The sequence below is a fragment of the Corvus kubaryi genome, unplaced genomic scaffold (genome assembly GCF_017639235.1).
Source record: "Corvus kubaryi isolate FWS band 111438036 unplaced genomic scaffold, C.kubaryi_AGA036_p1.0 133, whole genome shotgun sequence".
Classification (NCBI taxonomy): Eukaryota; Metazoa; Chordata; class Aves; order Passeriformes; family Corvidae; genus Corvus; species Corvus kubaryi.
Genome location: NW_024580667.1, coordinates 9820419 through 9845629, shown reverse-complemented (window position 1 = coordinate 9845629; position 25211 = coordinate 9820419). Strand labels below are relative to the sequence as shown.

Below are 25211 nucleotides of genomic sequence, written 5' to 3'. Positions count from 1 at the left end.
ATTTTGGATTTCCTGATATTTTGATGGTACAGTTAATGACATTTCTTCTAGAGCATAAGAAAGTGGGGAAAGTTACAGAAGCTGTGAAACAGCATTTGTTAAAGCTGTGTGCTTGGAATTAACTTGTAATGGTAACAGTTTTCATCATGAGACACTTTTTTTGGTCTTTTTCTTTGTTGGAGAGTTTTGAACAGGTTTTGATAAAACAGTTATGGTGCTACGTGAAACTTTCAGCATAATTTGAGCTGAAGAATAGGCTGTCTTGTTTAGTCACATGGTGCTGGACAAAACTGAAATACTCATGTTCTGGCTCATAAATCCAAAACACCTTCTGAGAACTTGCACAACTCTGTGAAAACCTTTAGGTTTTTTGATAACCCCATGACGAGATATGTAGGGAAAATGCTTTTCTGCTCTATAGGTTATCTCCTGTTGCATGTGAGTTGGGTATATTGACAGAAATAGTTGAACTTCTTGTTTGAAGGGGCATATCTGCATTTGGTTACTCTGTTTTCATGATCTAGATGATTTGTTGAATGTCATGCTTCTGAATACCCAGGCAGCAGAAATGGAAAGAATACCCTTCTGTACATCCACATGGATAAGAAAATGTTACCATTTTCTCCATTTTTTTATTTTACTGTTCATCAGTGCTCTAATCCTGCTGCCTAGATTTTTGCATGGGTGATCTTGTTAAGAGAGCTCAGAGATTCCAGCTGGTGCATAATGCAGATGAGTGCTCACTATAAGGTTGAGAAGGCTGGAATGCTCTTCCCCTTGCTGAAAACCACTCAAAAATCCTCACCTAACAAAACAGTCTGTTGGCATGGATAATAAATAGTATGAGGTTTGGCTGCTTTCCTGCTGCCACACAAGGTTGTTGTTACCTAACCTAATTTGTGTCTTCCAGTCAGATTTCAGCTCCATTCCTTATCCTGATTGTAGAAATTGTAGATGCTCCAAACAATGAGTTAGCTATTATAAAAATTAATTTTCTGCTTGAGACAGCTCCTCTGGTTAGTTGCACTATATATATAAAGTTATTGTTTGCTGCACAAATACTTTTTTAAAATCCACAACTTCCCCAGCCTTCTGCAAAAAAAAAAAATAAATTGAGCTTGCAGTTTTCCCTTGTACTTGTGTAAACCTTAACAAGAGAATTGACAGTTCTGGACTGAATACATTCAGTGTATCACTGAAGAAAAAGTTATTGATGACCTAATGTTGATAATACAGTCTTGAAGCCTTGTGAAGAAACAATGTATTAAAGATGACATCCTTTCAAGAGACAATTTCCATTGCAGAATTATACAGTGGAATGAAGATAAAATTGAGTGGGATATATAAATTTGGTGAATAAAGATGAAAGGCTGTAATGAAAAGACAATGAAAAAAAGTGTCTGCTGTAAAAGCTGTAAGATTGAGGGTAATACTAAACTTTCCTAACTGGCTATATTTGGCTGTATTGTACTTGACATCTATGCACCCTTACTAGCAACAGTCTTGGTGTTATCAGGAACTGAAAAGTCCTAAAAACTTCCCTTGTGGAGAGCTGAAGGTGAACTGTGGTATTTCTGAAGAATTCTTCTGGTATTGATTCAGGTGCACTCTCACCTGCCTTGATGTGTGTTATGGACCTGGCCTCAACATGAGCAGGCTGCTGTTTGTGTGTCAGAGTTGCCACACCTGTGGAAATCAGCTGCCTTGCTGTGCAGAATTGGAGTGAACTTCTAATTATGTAAGATTAAAGAATAACAATGTTAAAATCACAATTTTGTGAGGATAAAGTTAAAAGAATATAGAACAGTAGCAATGATTTACTGTAAGTATATTTTATTAGGTGCTTCTGTGGTTCTGTCTAGCTTATAAAGATGGCTAATCAGGCAATCTAACTTTTTCTAGGCCAGAAGTTTTTCAGTTTACTTTTTCTAAATACATTTTTCAATTTACTTTTTTTAAGTATTGTTACTAAATCTGCTGAGAGCAGTGGCTCTGGGCAGTCTGTTCTTTCTCTACTCAAATGGAATGTTCTCTTCCTCGTTCATCTTTTTATTCCCTGTAATTTGGGCATTGGGGTGCTGCATGATACTGTAAAGGATAAGGTCATTTTTCCCCAGCCCTACTGTAATTTAAAATTACATGATTGGCATTTTTATTGCATGCATGCATGAGTATTTTCTCTGGTCCTAAATTTCAGGTTGATTTTTTTGTTGGGCTGTCTTCTAAATCTCAGAAATAGGACTTTACTAGCTTAACAATTTAAATGTCTTAATTATTCGTAATTTATGTTCCCTGTGAGATTCATTGTGTTTTGCCTCCCACAAGCTTTTTATACAGTATAAGACACTTCTTTTTTTAATGGGAGAGATCTGGAGATAAATTTTAGAGCGGAATGGCCAAAATGGCTGTGCACTGAGTACTTTGATGGCAGTAACATGAGTTCAGTAGCTACAGCATCAACACACTATAGAGGTGTGAAGGAGAAGCTCCAAGGAGAGCCAGCATCATGCCTAGTAATGCTTTTATTCTGTTGGATCAGTTATGAATTTCTCTGAACTACATATCATGACAGGCAGCCTGCTTAGCTGCTTTTTTGGGTTACTGAAATCCAGCTTCTTGTCTACTTTTATTCTTTCACAACGCACATTTAGCTGGCATCTAAAATTGTGTATTCAAAAAGAGGCAGAAAATATCACTGTGCAGTCCCAAGAGGGGCCTGTTTTCATCAGAGGATGAAATTCAGTGTGCAGAGATTGTGAGCACAGATAAGTTACTTAGATGAGGAGGAGGAGTGAATCTTTGCAAATAATTTTATAAGTTGCTAGAAAAATTAACATGCATTCTGTTGTGATTGGGCTGCTTTTTGTGGGTATGTAGGTAAATGGTGGTGATGTTTATTCTAATGCCAATGTTGGAAATATATGACTAAGTCTCCAGTTTCCTCTTTTGTCTAGAATTTTGGTAGACATCAGCTCCTTCTACTTGGAGTGTTATATCTGGTAAAGTTTACCTCTTCGAGTGGAAATGAGCATTTTTGAGAGCAGTACAACAGTTTTATCTGAGCTGTCCGGTTTTAGCAAATGTTTTTACAAGCATTGCACCATGATCAAGAACCATCTGACTGACATTCAAATTCAAATGTCAGTTGTTCTTGCTGAAAAGTTACTGAAGTGTCCGTCCTGTTAGTGAAGTTCTCTGTTCTCCTCTTTCCTGTTTTTATGGGTTGTCTTGTTACAGCAGTGCTGTAGCTGCAGTCACAGGTTTGGGAAAGAGGGGAGGAAGTCCTGTGAGGAAGCTGCTCGACTTTGTACACTCTGGGGCCATACTCTTTTCTTTCTCAGATTATCTGCTATGGATTCTCACCACTGAAGCAAACTTGAATGTTTGTGTAGGTTTATACTGCAAGTGCCTATGTGTTCTGTCTGATCACTAGAATGGAGGGAAGAGTTGCTGGTAAGACTTCTCAACTCTTAGGATTGCTTCTTTATGGTAAGAATGTTTGTCTTGTATTGTTGTACTTCTCATTAAATCATCTCAAGTTTCAGAATGTTGTACTTGCTCAGATGTTGTATTTGTTGATTACATGTTTTAACTTCCCCTGTGGGACAGAGTCCAATATTTGAAGCATTTCATCTAATTTCTTGTCAGACATGTTGAACTTCTTAGGAAAATTTTAGTTGCTATCATCAGAAAGGTGAAGTATCTTTCTAATTTAATGCTGCTAGTTCTAGGTCGTTAGACTGCTACTCTGAGACAAAGAGTAGTAGTCTAATGAGAAAATTATTTTAACTGTGAAATAAAAAATGTTGCTTGGACCAGCAGACTGCTGCTATAGGGAGTTTTTCACTGGGGTGTTCTATGTCTTCCAGTCATAGCCAGCTGCTTTTCTTCTAGAGACAAAATATCCCTTGCACTTGGAGGTACTAAGTCTAATAATAACTATACCACATTCCTCTTCCAGCTTGTAGGTCAGAATTTACTCAGAGATGTTGCAAAGTAGTTGCATGGTTTTCCTGTGAGGCTCACACTCACTTGGACACTGCTCCTGAGCTTCCTACAGACTTTTGCCTGGAAGCCCTTTATCATGAGATCTCTTGCTTTGCCAGTTTGGAACCACACAAATTACTTTCTGTCTTCCTTTGTATTTGGTGAAATAGTATAATTTGTATTTGGTAAAATACCATATTTCATTTTTAAAGGAATACCTGACCAGCTTTAGTGTTTTGGTGCTGGGGCTAAGGAAAAGCATGCAGTTTTCCTGTCTATGATTTTTAGGGGTTTGTTGTAAAGTTTGAAAGATTAAATTCAAAATTTCTTCACTTGTTGAATGTCAACATTCAAAATTCCTAATACAACCAGATAGTTCTGTCCAGATAGATGTGTACGTCCAGGGCAAAAAAACTGCAAACTTAATTCTAGCCCCTGAGGGAAACATTAGTCTTCAGAATACTTTTGACTACACTTTTTATCCTGGGACATAAACACACCCTATTGACTGACAAAGTAAAAACCCAGAAGTTTTTAATTCTTGTCTTGTTCTTAAGTGGACTTACTCTTTTTCTCGTGGATAATCTTAGGATTGGTGTCTTCCTCTTCATGTTTGGATTTGTCAGTTGGAGGATGCAGAACCGGACAGAATCTATGGCTTTTTCTCAAAGCAGTCTAAAAACTTTACAGTAGTGACAATCCGTTTTAAACATGCATTGTCTGGTGAAACTTGTGCCACCCAGAACCTTGTTAGACTGGTAGGCAATGCCCGAGATGTGTGTAGAGAAGGTGGCATTAAAAAATAAAATACATAAAATTAGTTCACGCACTGATGGTAGTCCTGGTTATGGTGCTGAGGAATCAATTTTGAGTTATGGAAAAGGAGATTGAAAATAACATATATTTTACCCAGAAAGGAAAGTGTGTGGGGATAAATCTTCCATAACATTGACCACGCGTGGAAGGGGTAGCTGGAATCTTAGTGGAATTGTCTGGTACCTAAGGTGTTGTCATTGATTTCAACCCTTGGGTAGCTGATAAAGTTGCCTCATAAGTCACTGAGATGTGTCTTTGTGCACAACTGATCTTAGCATTTCAGTGCCACCCACAGAAAAGATGCTGTCCTGTACTTTGTCATCTGTGTAACATTACTTTTCTGTAGCATTTAGTAGAGAGCCATTCTATTAAAGTCCAAGGAGCTGCTCCAAAGATACCAGATCAAACCTTGCTTCAGGGTAGTTAACTAATTGAGCTTAAATAATAGTTTGTTAAATAATAAGAAACTAGGAATTGAAGGTGAAAATCTGTCTTTTTAAACTTTTTAATCTCTTGCTAATACCTAGAATTGAGGGAGTTGATTCCTGAAGTCTTGGAAAACAGGAATACAGTAATCCAAAGCAGTATGTTTAGTTCTCTTGCTGTAAGTGATACTTTTTTTTGTTTTCACATGCATGCTTTTACATCTACGACATATTTAGACAAGCTTCTTTGTGTATCTAGCCTATTTATAGTGTTGTTTATTTAATAATAAACCATTTTTTAAATGATGTACTTGTGCTTGTTGAATGATAATCAAGATTCCACTAAAAAAAGGCTTTCACAAATGTTAATAAATTATTTTGTGGAAAAGAAATGCAACATTACCCATTTCTTAACAAAATCATAAATAAATATGTATAAGGCAAGTTGCTTATACAGGTTGCACTTTTATAGTGTATGCTTCTGGATAGCTGACAAGTGCCAAACGTTTGTGTAAAGTGTATCTATCAGTGAGGAATAACTTTATTTCTAAAAGAAGTAAATAAATATCAGGTTGCAAGTACAGAACTAGATTAAACTCATTTATGTAAATAGAAATATCTTACTTCCAAATTGTAACTTGTTACTTCTTCTACAGCCTAGATTGTGAGGACAGGAGTTGTTCTACCAGCTTTTTCCATTGTTATCCATAGCTTCCTGCAGCTGAACACCAGGAGTAGCACCCTCCATTTTTGCAAGCAGACAGAAGACTCAAAGTGTTCCTCAGATAAGATAATGAAGAGTAACCTTTTGCTCATCCTTGGCAATACACAACAGTTCTTGAATGTGTCTGCAGATTGCATAAAATGGTAAAAAGCAGCTCTGTACTTACTCTGCAGAGGCTTCCAGGAGACCTCTGGTAGTGGCCTCTCTCTCTTTGCCATGGGAGAGGGCTGTGGCAGATAGATGGTTGATTTGTGGTTCTGGTCTGGGAGGTACCTTATGCAGATTCTTTCCCTAAAGGCAGAATTTACTCCTCTTGAGGTGGTTTCATATAATCTTCTGGGTTGGGCCCCACTTGATTTATTTTCCAGCTGTGAGAAGTGTGGGTCCTGAGCAAGAGATTGAGTTGCATTCTCCATGAGTAAGGATAGAGGTCTTGTGCAGATTTCAGCTCAGTGGAGTCCTAATTGTTTGATTCTTTCAATTGTAGTAGCACATCTTTTTTAAGGTAAGTTTCCTGGATATTTACAGTTCAGTTCTTGTTTGTTAGAAAGAGCATCACGATTTTATAATTTTTTACAGAAATACATGAAATTACTTGAAAGTTAAAAGAATTCTGTTCAGTGATGAGGGATCTTATACATGTGTTTATTTTTTCTCTTTTGAGCAAGCAGATGACCTATGGTTAACTGCAAGTGAGTGCTCTTCATTCAGTGAGTAGATCCATCAATTTTCTAGAATGAGACAGAGCTGTGCTAGCTTGTTCTGTAACACTTAAGCTAGCTGGGGAATTCTTTGCCATGGCAATCTGCAGAGCAAAATGGCAACTTTGCTTTACAGAGGTGGTTTGCAATTTTGTTTCACCAAGCCTTTTCTGTTAACTTCTTTTTATCCCAGATTATCAAGGGTTAGGTCATTCCAGAAATCCATAAATGAATGGCTTGCTTTGAAAGTGCTTGGGGTATTTCCCTTAAAATTGTAAACAGGGATTTTTTTAAAAATTATATTTGTCTTGTATACCAAGGAGAGGATATGTTATAGGAGAATATCTATATGCTGCTTATTTCAAACAGAAATTTATTTGAAGTGTGCAGATATTCTTGATCAGAGGCTCTTAAAATACAGTCGATTTTGGGATCATGTGGTAATTCTCCAGAGTAATGTTCCATGCATCTGGTTAAATACAATTTTGTAGTTTTGCTTGTATGTGTTGCTGAGTCAGTCTGGTTCCAGAGCCATATCTGTCTTTCATTAGATGTCCAGTAAAGTTCATTTGCTTGGTTTGGCATGGAAAACCTCAAACCTTAACCTTTCTGCTGTAGATGATAGTTTTGAGAATTTCTGTACAATCTCTATCCCAGTGTAGGATGGATATTCAGACTGATTAGTCTGCAAATTCCTCAGTTATACAATGACACTGCTTTCAGAGGGAGAACATTAATATTCTAGAGGATCTCCAGATCTGTGAGGCAGATTACAGATGAAATTAATTTTTTAAAATGAATTTTTTTCATCTGATTTAGAATGCAAAGCCTTGAATTATTTGATAAACCCAACTGTTGTACCTTTTTCTCCTGTTGCACTGTCAGTACCAGTGACAAATATCCTCTGACCAGAAACCTAAGATTACAGGTGTAAGTCAGTGGTTGGCCACTGGATGTCTTTTGTGTATGTTTAGAGCCTTTAAAACAACATAAGAAAGATCATCCAGTGTCAGCCCCTCTGCCTTAGGCTAAACACCTGTCACTGAACCAGGTTGCTCAGAGCTTCATTCAACAATTCGTCATTGCTGTTAGTCATTAATTGCTGTTAAAATGTTCTTAGCAAAAAGATGCCTCAGAGCAGATAGTGTCTGGTCTTGTTGGAGGCTCAGTCACAAGTTTTATGTGCTTGTCTCCTGTACAATTGTATTAAATATTAGTAATATCAAAAATTAGTCATAAACATATTGATGCTGAAAATTTCCAAGTGAAGAACACTTGTAATGACAAGTGTATACTGAAGGCACACAAGGCAAGTGATTCCCACACATCAGAAAAAGAGTGATTCTCAGTTAAGACTTGTGCTTCACTGCTTGGTATGATAATTGTGCTGCTCAGATGAGTTTGAGTGCTGGGTGCAAGGCAGAACTCAAGCCCAAAACTAAAAGCAGGGAACATCCTGTCTTCCCTTAATAGCAGCAGCTGTTTTGGCTTGTTCATATCAGCCACCTTGCAGTTTTCTGTTTCACCTTGTGCCAGCTGTTGACCACACAGGGAGACAGTTGAATTTGGGGGTTAGTTTTTGGCCAGATAAGAAAAGAGGTGAGTAATTTTAGCTGGATTAGTGAGTTGAATGTGGTTTACTACGTGCTCAGATGAGCTGTAGTGCACACTCAAGACCAGGATCAGGGGAGAGTGTTGCATCCCATTAAAATGAGAAACTGTTTGTTAAGCATAGATGGCATGCAGTCTTTTTGTTTAAAAAGCAACATATCTCCAAGGAAGAGGAACAGGGCTTCTAATGTTCTCATTAATTGCTAGACAGAACTTAAAACAGGAAAAGCTCTTTTCATTTCAATTACTTAATGGAAAAAAAAAAATCCCATAATGTGCAAGAGTGTCCAGTCTTCTGCTGGGCTTTTTTTCCTTTTCATTGACTCCTGCATGTACATGTAAAGACCTCTTCTTTTGTCATACAGTCCATGTTAGCATAGCTACTAGGTAAAATTTCATCCCATCTGAATCCTACTACACCCGTTTCAGTATTCTTTCACTACTTGAATGGACTTTGTGAGTCAAAATCACTAAAAAAAACCCAATATGGATTGAACAGGTGGACAGTTTGGAGGTTAAGAAGGAAACCACATACACACAACCTCTCTCTATTTACTTTATGTCCAAGGCTTCTGTCAGGAAAGATGGTGACCAAACACCTCTTGTTTTTAATGGAATTGAGTGTAAGTGGTGTGCACTTGATTTCAACCTGTTTGACGTAGACCAGCACTGTGTTTTAACCAGGCTTTGTGGTGCACAAGGAGACCAGACTTAAGCATACATCAGCATGAAGCAAGGAGCACACACATTATGAGTGTTTAGTGTAACATGAATTCACACTTTGTGAGCTCTTGTCACGCAGGAGTGTCTGCCTTCAGAATCTGCTGGTGAATAGGGGTTGTGTGCAATGCAACTGCCCTGGGTTGGCTAAAAGAAGATAGGAGGTGTGCAAAACATGACACACTAGTTTATTGCCTTGAAATCATTGCAGCATGGATTGAATTTGGATACAGAAACATCCACAAAGTTGAACTATGTCCTTTATTTTGAAAATAAAAAATTGCTGCATGTAAGAGACGTGATGGAAGATGTGTACAGTCTATACAATCTTCCAGCAGTAGATTGAGACCAGTGGCACTTCCCCGAAAAAATAAATTACCCGAAATTTGCAGCACATTCATATTCAATTTCATCACAGCAGATGCTCATTAGTATGTTGTTATTAATTGGTATTCACTTTAGGTTTTGTTTAAAATGAAGATAATAATTAGGTTTTAATTACTGCATCTTTCTAAGGGGGGGAGGGGAGGAAATGCCTCTCAAAGCACTGAAGTATTTCCTGTATGCTTTGCTCCATTACATCTAAGCCTTGAAAGAGTCCCTAAGACACCTTTTTCTGCCAAGAGACTTCTTTTCTGTTTCCTTTTATTTCTTTCAGTTTTTAAAATATTAAGGATTTGTTTGATGGACATACTGAATCATATCACAGGAGTAAGAGCCACTATTCTTTTTAATCAAAATTATCAGAAAGGCTTTTCACAAAAGTAACTCTCTCAAGCAGCTGATTAATGAAGTGGTGCCACTGTTTTGTATTATAATTAATTGAAGTAATACAAATAACTTCTGTAGCCTGTGGAAATTATCTCTTTTGCAAAGCAGTCTATTAGAGTTAGCAAACTAAAAGCAGGGGGGTTTTTGGTGGGTTATTTTTAATTTCTCATTGCCTTTATCATCCTTAAAACCATAGATGACACAACAGTAAACAAAGAATACACCACAGAGAGGGCTTGAAGAAATGGGAGAGAGTCAGGTGCAGAAGAAAGCAAAAGGGCAGAAAAAGTGAGGATGCAGAAAAGACTTAAAGGGTTATGAGTGTGGTGGGACTATAGAGAAGTATAAGAATTTGGGAGATGCCAAAGTGCAAATGAAAGACTGCAGAGGAATATGAGTAAAGATTGACCATCAAGTATTTGGTTAATGCAGGAACTCACAGCGAGGTTTCATGCCGGCAGATAATGACAGGACAAGGGGGAACAATTTTAAACTAGAAGAGAGTATATTTAGATTAGATGTTCCAAGGAAATTCTTTACTGTGAGGGTTGTAGGCACTGGAACAAGCTGCCCACGGAAGCTGTGGATCCCCCATCCCTTGGAAGTGTTGCAGGCCAGGTTGGATGGGGCTTTGAGCAACCTTGTGGAAGCAGTCTAGTGGAAGCTGTCCCTGCCCATGGCAGGAGGGGTGAAATTAGATGATCTTTAAGATGCCTTCCAACCCAGACTGTTCTGTGATTCTAAAATTAATCTGAGTAAGGGCATCTAGTTTTCTGGCCTGTTTAAATGTACACTTTCAAGATACGGAGGTTTTACATTCTGGTTAAAAGGTATTTAGTAGAATAGCACTGGCTCCAGATGAGTAAAATATCAGAACTAGAATCACTGGTTCAGTCTTCTGCTACCTTGCTGTTCTGAGTTTTCAGCAACTTTTCTTTCTGTCTTTCCCTCTTTCTTTTCCTGATTTCTTACCTTACCTGATTTCCTTTCTTAGATCACTGTACTGCCCTTAGCTACTGAATGGATTTTAAAGGCTGGTGTGTTTTCCACTTGGGTGCCCTCTTAACAGGAGGAAGGAGTGAGGCATCCCAACTGAAGTTCCTTGGGATGTAATTTAAACCAGCCAGCATTGAGGGAGGGACCTTCTAATTTCAACACCTTAATGCAGCTGACACCAACCTTTCTTAAATAACAGAAAAGCTGGTGAGAGATTGTACATCTTAGTTTCTCCTCAGGCACTGTGTTTAGGGTAGGAAGATGGCTGCCAATGTTTAAATCTTTCCAGGGCCCCTTACTTTCAGAGAGTTGGGCTTTGCCATTTCTAAAAAAGAGGAGGAAAGGTGGACGCTAGCTATTTTTTTACTCTCTCTTGCCAGATTAAGAAAACCAGTTTCAATTCTCACATCTTGTTACAGAAGGGTTGCCTTCCTCTGGAAAAATCCTTACTCCTTGACTATGCCGTTAAGGACTGAGGGAGCAGGCTGTTATGGCTACAGTGGGTGTACAAGGGCACCTTGCTCCAGAGCTGAGTTTTTAGGCATTCGTGAGACAGAAGAAGAGATAGTGCTACCCTTCAGTGCAGTGTCTTGTTCAAATACCAGCAGTTGCAGGAACAAGGCAAATGCTGAGCCAGACATTGCATTCGAGCAGGGTGGACTTGGCCTTGTGTGGAGGCACTGCTGTCCTTCGGGAGCTCCTGGGAAGTCTCCTTTCCTGATGGATGTATGCCCTGGTGGGCATTCTCTGGTGTGTGTGTGTGTGTTAGCTGAGCAAGATAATTGTCTTTTCATGACTGAGTGCTTTGTGCCCTGGTTTTGTGTTTAGTCATGGGAAAATTTGCTTATCCAGTGTTCGTAATTCACCAGTTCTGTTAAGACACTATCGGTTTCCTGCTACGTAATCTGTGTAAGCTTAAATTCTTCCCAGGAAGGCAGCTGGAGGTTTGCAGTTGGCCTCATGATGCTCCAGGAAACAGTTCTACAACCATTTTAAACCTAGATCTAAACTAATATTTTGTTGGCTAAACACAATGCTTTATTTTTAACACATCTGTTATTTTTATATTAGAAGCCTAATTTTTCTGTCAAAGTGAATAACTGTGAACGAAAACTATGTACCTTTTATTCCTTCAACTGTTGATTGTGGTTTTAAATGCAATTTTTAAAAAATAGTTTGGTTGCATGAAAAGAACAAAATGTTCTTTCCATGAGTGGAAGGTCTGAAAGAAGCAGGCATACCTGCAGAAGTTAGTTCTTAATGAAATTAAGAAATCAAACATCATGGAGTAAATAAAGACTTCAAAATAGAGTTTTATTTTCATTTGCTCACCATTCAGTCTTTCATGGGAAGAAAGAAAGAAAGAAAGCATAAATTGTGATACAAATTTAGCTCTAGTTCTTCCTGTAATGCTGGGGAGTTGGGCTTTCTTTACACAAAAAATTCACCATTAAAATTAAGTATTATTTGAGTTTGAAGTTCTAGGGATTGGGATTTTCCCCCCTTTCTTAAACCTACAGGTTGTCAGAAATTAAGGAAATATAAATCCTTTCAAATTTAAGGTGCCTTGTCCTTGGACTCATAAATATGTCATGATATTAATACTTAATTGCATGAAAATCTTGAAACATTTTGTTTTCTACCAGTTAGTAAGCGTAAGATGCAGGAAGCTAAAGGGAAGGAGATATTAGGACATTACCAGTAAAAAACCCCGTGTGTGTGTGTATATATATATCTGTCTATGTGTGCATGTGTACATTTTTACATACTGATTTTTGTACTTTCTTTATCCATTTAAGCAGTGACTTTCAATTAGCCTGCCTACTAATATCAGGTCACTAAACTCTATAGCTGATGCTTTATTCTTTCATGTGAGTTGTCATTCGTTTGCTTCAGTTGGCTGGCAAAGGTTGTTGTATATCCATTACCAGCAACACAGCACTTTGCATTTCTGAATTGACAAGCAGCTATATTGACCTAGCGCTTATTATGGGTCAACAGCTGCGTTAACCGACGGAAGGACTGAGGGGCAATTAAAATGAATTGGCAAAAATATATCTTCCTAATTTACTTCAATTTGTTATTTATGCTAACATTGTATGGCTTCTATGGTGACACTAAACAGAATGGACCCAATAATGGCAATTAACATAAAAATATAATGGCTAATCAAATTGACAGCAACTGTTTCTCATCATCTCGACACACAATACATTATCAAAACAAACTATTATGAAGGAGGTAATTTCAGTGTTCTATTCAACCTGCTTCATGTGTGCAGTCAGGGAGATGTGTACCAGCAATTACAGCTGAATCTAAAAAACTAAACAAATAACTTAATCGCTGTCGTCCTCCTTTTTTCTTCTTCAGGAAGCAGTAATCAGGATTTACTAAAAATAACTGGTGTATAATAGTATAATGATGATGCATATCGTAGAATAGCTAATAAGGAATAAAATATGCTTCTGTGTGTCTTTTTTTAAAATAGGTTCACATGAAGTGGAAAAAAACTATACTGTTAAAATACATAAAAAATAACTAAGCAGTAGTAATAGTTGTCAAATGTCTCAACATGAGTTGCTTAATAGTTATAGATACTTACTGCGTGTCAACAGAAGTGTAAAGTTAGCTGAATGTAGTATCAAAACTTGGTTCGATTGGGCACAAGACTGAAAAGCTAAGTTAAAGTGGAATTCCCATAAGTAGAAACAGTTTACCAGTTGCTCTTCCACTGCATTTTCGGGATCGTTCCCTGTAGTATGCTGGGTGGCAATTTTACATGGGTCTAACCACATCCTTTGTTTTATAGCTCATCAAGAAAATCTTTGAGGGTTCGTATATGTCTACCTCTGCGCTAAATATATTGAAAGGGACGCTACTTCCAAATCTGATGCTGTTAAAATTATCTTATTCTTTCTAATGAACAGCTCTTCAAACCATTGTTGGCCAATATCTAAAATCCAATATCTTAAACAGCAGGGAGTGGAATGTGGTTTTATGGAACAAGGGTGCAAGAGATGAATTGAAAGGTTTTAGTTGTAGTGTGATCAAGATCGATCTCATATGTGTTCAAGCAATTTCTAGAGCCCAGAACAGTGGCAGTGACAGGAGAGCATCTGGGTGTGTACTTTGGAACTAGAGGAATAGCACAGGGGCTTGACATAACTGGCCTTCAGAGCATTTAGTTGAATATCATATTCCACAGGTACACATCTCCAGATGTTTGAACTACATGTGTGATTACTAGCATACAGTAGCCTTCACAGATGTGTAGAGCAAGGTGATGATGTAGCTGTAAAGGTGTATATGCACCTGTTCTTATTTGGATGACACATTCCCAAATTATGTAACCACAGCTGGGGTAGGAGGAGGGGAATACAGGCAAACACCTGTATTCATAAAAAAATAGACTTTAATTCTTTTTTTTTTTTTCTTAGTTCATTGTATTGTACAATATACTGAAGCACTAAAGTTATTCCTTTGTCCTGTCATTCTTATGACTTGCATTTTCTTGCTAAGGCATCATTGTGATATGTGTATCTATAAGAATGGATAAATGCATTTTGAGTTTCTGTACGAACTTGTAAGTTCAGTTCATTCATATAAGTGCTCGGTGTAAATTGTGAGGAAAAATGTAGAGGTGTAGTAAGGACACTTTGCAGCATAGTACTAATAATAATTCCAAAAGCTGACATGAATAGAACATATAAACTGTTGGAAAAAAACCAAATAGAAATAGTTGCTTTTTAGTGGTGGACTTAGAAATGGGTGCAAGAGACACATTTTGAGTTGGGTTTTTAATTGCTGTCTTCTTCCATTACAGTATTCTGATAAGGCCCTGTACACTCAGCTCTGCTTCTACCGATACATTTTTGATGTGGACTATGCGATGGATAAAGTGGTTACTGAGGAAGATAAAGGTATGTTTAATTAATTTTTAATTAATTAACTATAGTTTAGTAGCAATTTGCATGCTAAACACTAGAGCTACTGTACTCTGAACTATGAGGCTGTAATCTATAACAGAAAATAGAAGAAAGTATGACTTTAAGAATCCCCTATAAAGGGAATGTGTTCAGTTGGAGTTCACCACTTTAAGAATATATTATATGCCCCCTTTCTTCTTTTGAAGTGACTGTGCTTTGGAAAATGTGCTTTTCTTGTGTGTTACACCCTTAGAGCAATCTCTTTGCTTGAAGTACATGTGAGCTTCAGAAAACAGATTAATTAAAACATATGTGTACATAATTAAAACTTACATTCAACTGTTAGCATTGGAGAGACACTTTTTATCAGGGAGAAAAATGAGGGCACAAGAAAAGCAGTAATGCCAACTGTCTACAAACCTCTCTTAAATACAATACAGATTAACCTGATCTTAGGAAAATTTTTTTCTCTTCTCCCAATTACCATAACATTTCTGAACTAAAACATTTCTAAGCTGTAACGGATCAATGGGTTTTATGCAGGTAAGTGATTTTCAAGCTGACAGAAAAATATTTCTGAGAGTGGGCTAATGCTTGGAATTCTGAAAAAAAGACATGTTTGGGTCCCACCACTGAAGCGTGTTGTCCACAGAGAGCACTTGGCTGTGTCCTCTGTGGATCTGGAGGTGCCCGTGAGGAAAAGGTGCTGCTGTTGGGACTGTGTTCTGATGGCTGCTCTGCTGTCAAAATCATCCCCACCCCTGCCCCTCATCTGCAGTTAGGTTGCTGGGGGGTGAAAAGAGATGAAATAAAACTCAATGTTTCTAAATGTTGTTTTGATAAACAATGTATGGAAATGAAAATAGCGTAAAAAAAGCTCTTAGCAAAAAACTGCTCAAATAAGCAAACCAGGCTGCTTTTGGCCTGTTGTACTTAGGTTTCTTCTTGTAGAAGTTCTTGTTTCCTCTCCCTGATCCCTCTAAGTAAATGAACTCACTCTGATGGCTGCACTTCACAATGGCTTTGTACATCTAAAGAAGTCACAGTGTGTAGCCGTGTCAGTCTAATACAGCCCTGTAGATGTACTGAAGGAATGTCATGGAGTGGATGCTACTGGTGGCTGAAACCAAATTGTGTGTAGATCTCTCGCCTAATAGAAGGACATAAGAGTAGAAAACACTTCATGGGTGATGACATCCAATCCCCTGCTACAGCATTCCACTGCATTTTTCAGGACTGCAAGTTTCTGGAACTTCATTTGGAAACTTGTGAGTGGTGATTCTCCTGTGGTGACTGAAAAGTCACTAAAATTTTCATGTTCTAACTTGTTTGTGGCTAGTTTATGGCCATTCACTAAATGTTTATTTATTTTAGTTCCCTGATGTTCTCTGCTATGCTTTTGGAAATTGTGGGAACATCTTTGTTTTGCAACTAAGGCAGAGACTCTTAGCTTAAGAAGAATTGGTCTCTCTGCTGTACGATTCTTCCTCTTAGCACCTTTGTGTGTGGTCTTTTCTAGGTTGAATTAATCTTTGGAGTATGAGAAACTAGAAATGATGTGGTGTTTTAGATAGTATCTCTCCAGTGTCTTGTTCACTGGGTCTGGTATGTTTTCTGGAATTACATTTGCTGATGCTTTCTTGAGCCACCTACATCCTGTTGACAGCTATTCATATCATTAACTTGTAGTGAAGTAATCATAGTAATCCTGAGGTTTGAAAGGGTTTTTTTCCTCCTGTCATTTCAGAATCATGGGTTTATTCATATCTCAGGTTCATGCCACTTGTTTTACTTAATTTTCCTGGTTTCATTAATTTTTGACTGCTTAATCCCATTTGTAATATTAGACTTCAAGGTTAATAAATTCTCTTTAAAAAATAGTATGGTGGCTTCTGAATTCACATAATTTACCACCTTCTGTTTTAATGGGAAAATGTTTCTTGGACCCTGACCGCTAAGTTCAATAAAATTAGTTTTCAGAGTAATTCTTAAGGAATTGTAAGAATTCTGCTAGGTCTTTTTTCTCTTGGACAGTTAACCTTTCAGCATGATGTATTTTTCTCTTTTTCTTAGCTGTTTGAAAATTATTGTATTATCTTCTTCAGCGAGCCAGTGATTTCAGTCTTGGTGTTGCAGCAGGTGTCAAGGCCAGATAAATTGAAACTCTTAATTTTCCTTTAACAGTTGATTCTCTTCAAAGCAATTGGCTATGTGTGTATGGTAAACCCATATAATTCTGTCTCATTTTTCAGATCTCTTTTGGGAGGAAGATACCCTCCTACAATATATGCAGAATTTGACAATAATTGTCTGTGGCTATTTGTGCCACCTTTTTATTTTATAGGTACCAGTGTTCTCTGTTTTCTAGTAAGGTATGTTACTGATTTGATACACTTCATGTTAAACTGTGTAGGATTAAATCATTTTCATGTACCATTTTTGTAGTAGGTCTGAAATGGAAACCTAGTGAACTCCCCTTTATAACATGAAGCTTGGGTTTATTTTCCCTGGGAACAAAAAGATTTTGTTTCCATGCAATCATTCACAAGCCATTCTGTCTTTGATGTGCGATCAGAATCATTGCCTTTATCAAAAAGGGTGGCAAAAATTTAAGTGTAGGTTTTGTACATCTTTGGTATCTTCAGTTTCCTCTTTTCATGTGACTAAACCACTGCTCAACTGCTGTTTTGATTTTGGTTTGGGGAGGTTTTTTGCTTTGTTTTGGGTCATTGTTTCTTGAAGACCAAATTGCATGAACTTTCGTTGTTTCTACCTCTTGCTGCCATTTTTCCTGAATTTTTAAACACCAGTTCTTCTTTTTTTTGTAGATTCTGTTTATTCCTAATAGCAGCTTTAGTTGTTATTTATCTTGGAGTGTTCTTCCATAAAAAGAAAAATATTTTGATGGCTAGAGATTGAAGATATAAATCTGTTTCCACTGTAGTTTGAACGCATTCATGTTTTGTCTCATTCAGGACCTTGAGATTTTACTACTAGTAGTTCACTTGCATTTTCTGTTCTTGCCTCTTCAAAATACAGAACCTTAATTGCAGAGCAGGTTTTGTTTGTTCAGCTATTTACACTGAAGGCCCATGAAATGGAATCTAAGATAATAATTGTGAAATCAGTAGGAGTTCAGAAAGATGTCCAAGCTGCTTCCTTTCCCTACTAGAGGATCAATACCACAGCCTACTTTTTACAGATGGGCTAAATTTAAAAAATCTCTGGCAATGCAGGTTCTATAACTTGGCAAGTTGTACAACCAGTTTCTTGTGGTGTTTGGTGTGGTCACTGTATAAGTGTAGAGAGCTGGTCTTGGTATCTGAGGTGAATTTTGCTTTCTGAAGCTTATTCTGTGCATGATGGGGGGATACACTGTTCTCTTGGAGAGTTTTACATATTTAAAACATGCAGTGCTGTATTCTAAGTCTCTTTCAACTACTAACCTGTTTTGTGGAGGAACAGCAGGAGAGTGTTTCACTTCTCTCTGCGTATTTGGTTGTTGGTTTTTTGTTTTTTTTTTTTTTTCATTTTTTATAGACCCTCAGTGGGTCAGGCCTACCACAGAGGAATACAGCAGAAGGATTAATTAATATCTTTTGCAGACTCTTCTTCTGCTTATTTATACCACCGTGGTGATTACAACATCGTTCACTCATGTTTCATTTGGGATCTACTGTAATCACTAGATAGTTATTGTTCCATCTTTTTCCTGTGAGAATCAAGAATAAGCTGGTTGGTTTATGTGATGTTTTCTCATTTCAGTGACTGGTAAAGTTAGCTGTCAGTTATTCCACCCAGGAATATCTGGATGATAGAGTTATGGGTCTTTTGTCCTATTATTTATTAATACTGGCATTTATCCTCCAAACCAATGTTTCCTTTCCTCTGGAAGTTTAAGGTCTGTTATGATGGTACAATTTAATAGGTTAACACCGTGATACAGTGCAAGGTTCTTATACTACAAAAAGTGAAATTCTGGAAATTCTTGGCTGTCTTTCTAAATTAGGAACTGTTGCACAATTAGTATTAGGTTTAAACCCAGTTGAATTTTTAACACTGCTATGCCCAAACCCCTGATTTAAGATACCAGTAATACTAGAAGGGCTGTTTGTTCTGAATTATTTTTTTAATCTGAAAAGGGACAAAATGCTCTGTTGTGAGTATATATACTCACAACATACATATATATACATGCTCAACACGTTTTCAGCACTTTCTGACAGTTTTTTGAAGCTGGGCTGTGAGTGTGATCAGACATTGCTACTTTGAGCAAGCAGAGCAGTAAAAAGCAGCAGGAGTAGCAAAATAGTAGTATCCTTCCTTTATATAGATGAAAAATGATGGGTCAACTATCAGTGATTTTGGACACTTGAGGCTTAAATACAGGAGTATGCTCACTGTGTGTGCCTTAACTTCAGAATGGAAACCTATGTATTTTTATGGCTATGTCATCAGGAGATCAAAATAGAGTGTAGTAATCTTTGTATCATTATTCCATTCAAACATTGGTATTGCTAAATATTCAAAGATACTACTGTTTTCGTTTTGCTTCTACCAAAGTAAAATGAAAACCTCTGAAAGTGAAGAGAAATGGAGCCCTCATAAAGTCACTACAACTACTGTGCCTTGCATGGATATCTCCAGTTCAGTTTCCCCTGACATTATCTGGCATCAAATAGAAGATAAGGATGCTGCAGTCTCCTTATTCACAATGCATTGGTATCACTGAGGTTGCTTATGGTGCTGTGATCTTTTTGGAGAAATAGGATCCTGATCATAGGATTTTTTCTGTACCATAAATGGGGCTGCCGTATCTGCCAATACTGCCTTTCAGCTGTCCCATTTCTCAGAGAGGGAAGGTCACAAATGTTGTTTGAAAGACATTTAAGTATTTCAGAGACAGAAACTGGAAAGCTGCTGTGGTGGATTCTTTCCCAGAGTATATTCAACCATTGAGCCCATGGCTGTTTGATTCTGAAAAGTCTCAGCATATCCTCTTAATGGATAAGCAGAAGAAAATGAGGATGGGAGGAAGATAACTTTGGGAAAAGCAGTTAAGTATTCCTGTGTATTAGGAAGACCTACCTCTTTGAAGTATATGCCACTTTGTGGAAATAGAACGTAATTGTTTTGATCATATACTTACAGGCTGCAGTTTTGTAAAACCAAATGCATATTCAGAGGATGTTTTCACACTTTTATTACAGCTTTTTGTGTGCACCTCACTCCACCCTTCCATGCAAACATCAAAAATCCCTAGTTTACTTTATGGATGAATAAACTGAAAAATTATGTTGGGAAAAAAACTCTTCTGGGCTGTTAGATCTAGATGTAAAAAAATCAGCTCTGAATATTTGTGTGAATCCTGTCAGTTCAGTGGTGAGTGGTTTTCCTCAGTATGTTCATAACTTGGTGTGTCCAGTAGCAGGTTGAAGTGATTTTTTTTTTAAATGGAAGACTTTTTGTAAATCAGAACAATTTGCCACATTTTTGTCATTGTACAGACAGAGGACTACAGCAAAGTACTTGTTGCAATAGATAAGAAAGGGGATGTAGTTTTCTGCACGTGCATTCTAGTGGATGATAAGGAGAGACTGTATAAATTACCGAGGTGTACGTGTGTGTGTGCACTTATTTGTAAAATGGCAGCAGCTGAAACCTGGCCTAATCTCTTTTCAGAGGGTGCAGTTTAATAAACAAAACATTTCTGATGGCATCACATCTCCAGACACCATCACTAAGACATCAGTTCACTGTAGTGATCTCTACATCCAAGAAAACAAAAGCTCCTCTTCACATTTTCTGTCAAGTACTTTGTCTTCCAATCATGTTGTTTTGAAGAGACTGTAAAATAATAATTCTCAAGAATTTAATCTGAGTCTTTCTTCAAAAGCACTTGTTCATTTTTCCTTAATATGTTGTTTTGAAGAGGAAGACTTGTGAACTTTTTTTTAGATTTGGGTCACTATTTCTTGAGTGTTTTTAAATTTAACTTTTTTTGAAAGCAAAAACTACTGAAAATTCTTTGCAGTAGGTTTTTTGAGCCTTTTGAAGTAATGTACAGGCAGTTAGATTATCTTTAAATCTTAAGTCATCCTCCCCTAATGATCATGCCTTTTTTTATTGCCTCTTGGACATTTTTAAGATCTTAAGTGTAATGTTTTCTCCATTCTATTTCTGTTCATGTTGTCTTTTTGTTAAACCTACAAAATCTAAATAAACCCAATTAATACTTTACATTTCTATAACCCTTTCTCTAAGGACAAAACTCAATGGGTTGGGACGCCTCTCTTGGAGTTGTTGTTTCTTCTCCTTGTGAAGGAGATAAATAGAAATAATGAGTTAAAACAGTTATGATATGTCTACAATGTGGAGAATCTATGGCATGAGAGGAGTGCATTTACTGTGGCCCAGACCACTAATAAAATGTTTTGATTAAGGAAGACTTCTTTTCCTTGCACATTGTCTTAATGTTGCAGATGAGATGAAGGAGTGCCTTAGCTAATTTCTGACTCCTCAAATTGGAATGCTTATTTGACATCTTCAAATAAATACCCTGCTGCTACTGATAGGGTTTGGGGTTTTTTTCTATGTGGAAAAAAGTGAACAGAAATATCTTCTCATTTGCACTTCAGGATTTTTTTCCTACTGATGTATGAGTAGATGCAGGCCAGCTTGTTATCTCTAACCCATGCAATGGCATCATCTATCTGGTGCCATCTGCCTCCTCCTTTATCAGTTCTCTTGTGAGTTTCTCTAAACAGAAAATATTTCTGAAGCAGTTTTTTCTTCACTGTTTCTTTTTTTGTCTGAAACACTGACATTTTTATTATAGAGACCTTTGTCCTTCTGGTTTCATCTCCTTAGTAAAGTCTGGGGTTGTTTTTTTTGATGGGGGTCAGTTCTGCTGTTGTTCACTGCAAGTCAGAAATGACGTTTTAGTGACTAGTGCTTCTCACAGCGGTTTGCTCTTTTCTGTTGAGGAAAGTGCAAGACCAGCATGTTTTTCCTTTTAGAAGACCCAAAAGTTTTGTGGATCTGACTGTACTAAGAAAAAGTAATAAATTCCTGTATTTCAGATACCAGAATTCTGACATTGATGCTATTTTTTTAAAAATTATTTTAGTAGAAATTTGAAATATAAATGTAAACAATTTAACTCTGTAGAGTGCATTCAATATATGTGTGCCTAGACATCAGAAAGATAATGTAAAGCTAAGGCTTAAAGAGATTTTTAAAAAGATACAATTATCTGTATGATTTTTAAGTCTCATATGAAATGTATTTTAGAACTTGCCAGTGATGGCTGATAATCACTTTGATATTTTGAGGAAAATGGTAGCTTTAAACAGATGATACAGAATTTATTTTTAAAAATGTATTGTGCTTATACAGTTGATGGCTTTTATTTCCATAATGTTTTTTACTACATAATTATACATCTTAATTACGTAATTACCGTCATAATTATTATGTAATTACATGTAGTTCCACTAATTACAAAATCAGGAAGTGTAATTATCTACTAAAAACTTTCTGAAATCTTATTTGTTCAGTAGAGATTATTTAAAAGACCAGTGACCTACTGAAGATGGCGTGCAGTGTTGTACTTAACACCAGCCCTCTTTTTTCCCCTTCCTCATGGGCACTACAGTTTGACAGGGTTGTGGAAGGACTTCCATGTCTTTAATTATGACTTGCCTTGATAGGAGGTTGGAGAACTCAACTGTGTTGCCTGCAAATTTAGAGCCTCTTAATTTTTGCCATTGATACCTTATGTCTTTAAATTTAAAGACTCTGTAGCTGAACATCCAGAAAGTTGCATGGTTTGAGTGAACACCTTTGTGACATTGTTTGTATTCTGGTTGAGGGTGTCTGGTTCAGGTGTTTAGTGTCAGGTATAAAGATGTTTGAGAAAGTTTGTTCATGGCCATGTGTATGTGGAGTGAAAGCTTGACTCCACAAAAGATAAAGGGAATGTAGCTGATTTCTCATGGTCCAAAGATTTCATTTATTGCATAAAACTGCTTTTGAAAAAATTGTTTTCCTGTATTGATATACACTTATGTCTGTATGTTGTTTTATTACTTACTATGGCACATACTTGATTATAAATTTGTCTAATCATGCAGTTTGAAACCAAAAACATTTTACTGCATGTTATAGAAAAGCAAAATTAATACTCAGGACAATCTGTGGTTCTTTTGCCTGGGTGCTGTATTAAAAGAAGATAGTAACTATATTTTCTATATGTTAAATTGTGCTACCTTTAGTAGTTTGAATGAAAAGAGTACTGTAAAGTGTTAGATTTGGTGATCTTTTTTCATTCTGTAAGACTGTGATGTTTCAAAATGGCATCAGAGATACAAAGCTTTTTCTCACATGCATTGTGACAGCAAGCATTTATTTATTATGTCATGGTATTAAAATCACCAAAAAGAAAAATACTTCCAGTAACAGAAAGCAGAATTAATGTGAAGGGATAATTTTTTTAAAAGTGATTATTGTTTGTAATACTAAAAAAAACTAAGAAGAAGATTGTAATCTATGTCAGAAGGGAAATGGTGAAAAAGAAACATGAAGAAAGGGGGGTACTGGAATACTGAAATTTCTTTGGAACACCTCAAGACTTAATACTGTGTTGCACATGTATCAGAGTGTAATTTTTCTGTGCTTGTTGCATAAGGCAACTGTTTTATTGTATACTTGCCAAAAGCTATTCTTAGCTCCCAGATTTGGCCTGGGTTTGCAGTTGATGTGAATATGTCATCTTCTTGATGTTAAATGTAATTACCTCAACTCACATCTCCTACGTATATGAGTCCTAAGGAGAATTTGTCTCCAAACCAGTTTAAATTATATTGATCATTAAAAGAAACACATGGAGTCATTATTTGTGAAAACCAGGGCCTATTTAATCTCCAAGATTTAAATTATTGCTGCAAATAAAATTATGTTAATTATTATACTCACTGAAGTATAATAACTGCACAGGAGACATTTCTTTTGAAATATCTTCCTGTATCCTCAACAAACAAAGGATTTCTATCAAATTCATTATGAAAATATAGTTATGCTCTTTTCTCTAAGAAATGGATGTAGGTAAGCTCTTCTTTTTATTAGGGACTAGTAAGTCATGTAGAGAATAGCATAATGGAAAATGTTTGTTTTATTCCATAGGGGACACAAAAATGGTGCATGATATATGGATAAAAATGCAGCACAAGACAAAGAAGTGTCTAAATGGAGCTTAAATTTGGTTTATTGAAATAAAAAAATACTGCCTTCCATAAAGGAGTATTACATTTTTGCGATCTCTCCATCAGAAAATTGTGGTGGTATCAACCAATCCTGATTGATATATTTCTGGAGGAGCAGGGGCAATTGAACACTTGAAGCCATGGGTGTTGCTGCCTTGAAAATAAGGAATGCACAAGACAGTGTTTGGAGTACATATTCCAGAAAAGAAATATCTCTTCATGTCGTGGGCAGAGCCTCCACTGGCAGTTTTCAAGTCCCTCTCTCAGCAAAGCTGCACTCATTCTGTGACCTTTGTAGTTATTTTGAGGTTGATCTCATTCTGACAATCCAACTACCAAATTTCGTGTTTCAGTCTAATGTAATTGGCTTCTGAGAACAGATTAGTCGCCTTTGACAGGCCAAAACATGACTCAGCCTTTAAAAAAAAATCTCAGCAGGATGTTGTCTGTCCTGGCTTGTCCTTCTTCTGGGAGGGGACTGAGATGGGTGCGAGGGGCAGCTGGTCAGGTTAGGGAGCTCTTTGTTTTTATCTGGCAGAAATAGGTTTGGAAGAAGTTGATTTGATCCTGCAAGGATTACAACTGTTAAATGCATATCAAAATATTTTCCTATCTTATATTATTTAACTCAGAATATAATAATGTAATTATTTTGACATGAAAACGTTACGTACTGTTGTATTTCCACTTATCTTTAAATAGACATTTTTCACTTTGTGAGAGATGCATGCAGCAAGACAAAACAAAAAATGAATTAAAAGAGGTGAGTGACAGCCTAAGCTAGTTTATTTATGTTATAAAAGCAAATAATATTTGCCATTAATAGAATTTTGCAGACATGGAATTAAAATATTTAGCTAGTTATGGTATTGTTTTATATTTGTAATGTGATGATATATATTCCATAAACTAACAGTAGGACATTTGTCAGATTAATATTTTGATATTCTGTTATGTAGCTGTGGGGGAGGGTAAAAAAGCATTAAAGGGACCCCATGGTTTTGGGTTTTTTTGATAGAGCTGAGCTTGTAGTTTAAACATACTTAATGAAAAATAGTGGTGAGTGACCAAAATCAATATAGTTAACATACTAAGAGCATTAACTGCCATGGTTTTGAAGAGTAATGGTGAAGTATAGTAACCAGGAACATGGTGTGAAATATTTTTACTATTTCATACTTTAAATTTTGTATTGTACAGGAATTAATGGGTTTTTAATTGGTTATCATGAATGTGATGTCATAACTTGAGACATAATTCAGTTGTTTCAA

General features: G+C 36.7%; 1 protein-coding gene across 5 annotated transcripts in view; it reads left to right on the top strand.

Moving 5' to 3' along the window:
• POLA1 (DNA polymerase alpha 1, catalytic subunit) overlaps window positions 1–25211 on the top strand; it is a 188086-nt gene that overhangs the window by 131028 nt on the left and 31847 nt on the right. For all 5 annotated transcript variants that reach the window (XM_042035842.1, XM_042035871.1, XM_042035861.1 and 2 more), the window contains one exon: window positions 14575–14671. In XM_042035842.1, the coding sequence (XP_041891776.1) occupies window positions 14575–14671 (97 nt within the window). The remainder of the gene's footprint in view (window positions 1–14574; window positions 14672–25211) is intronic.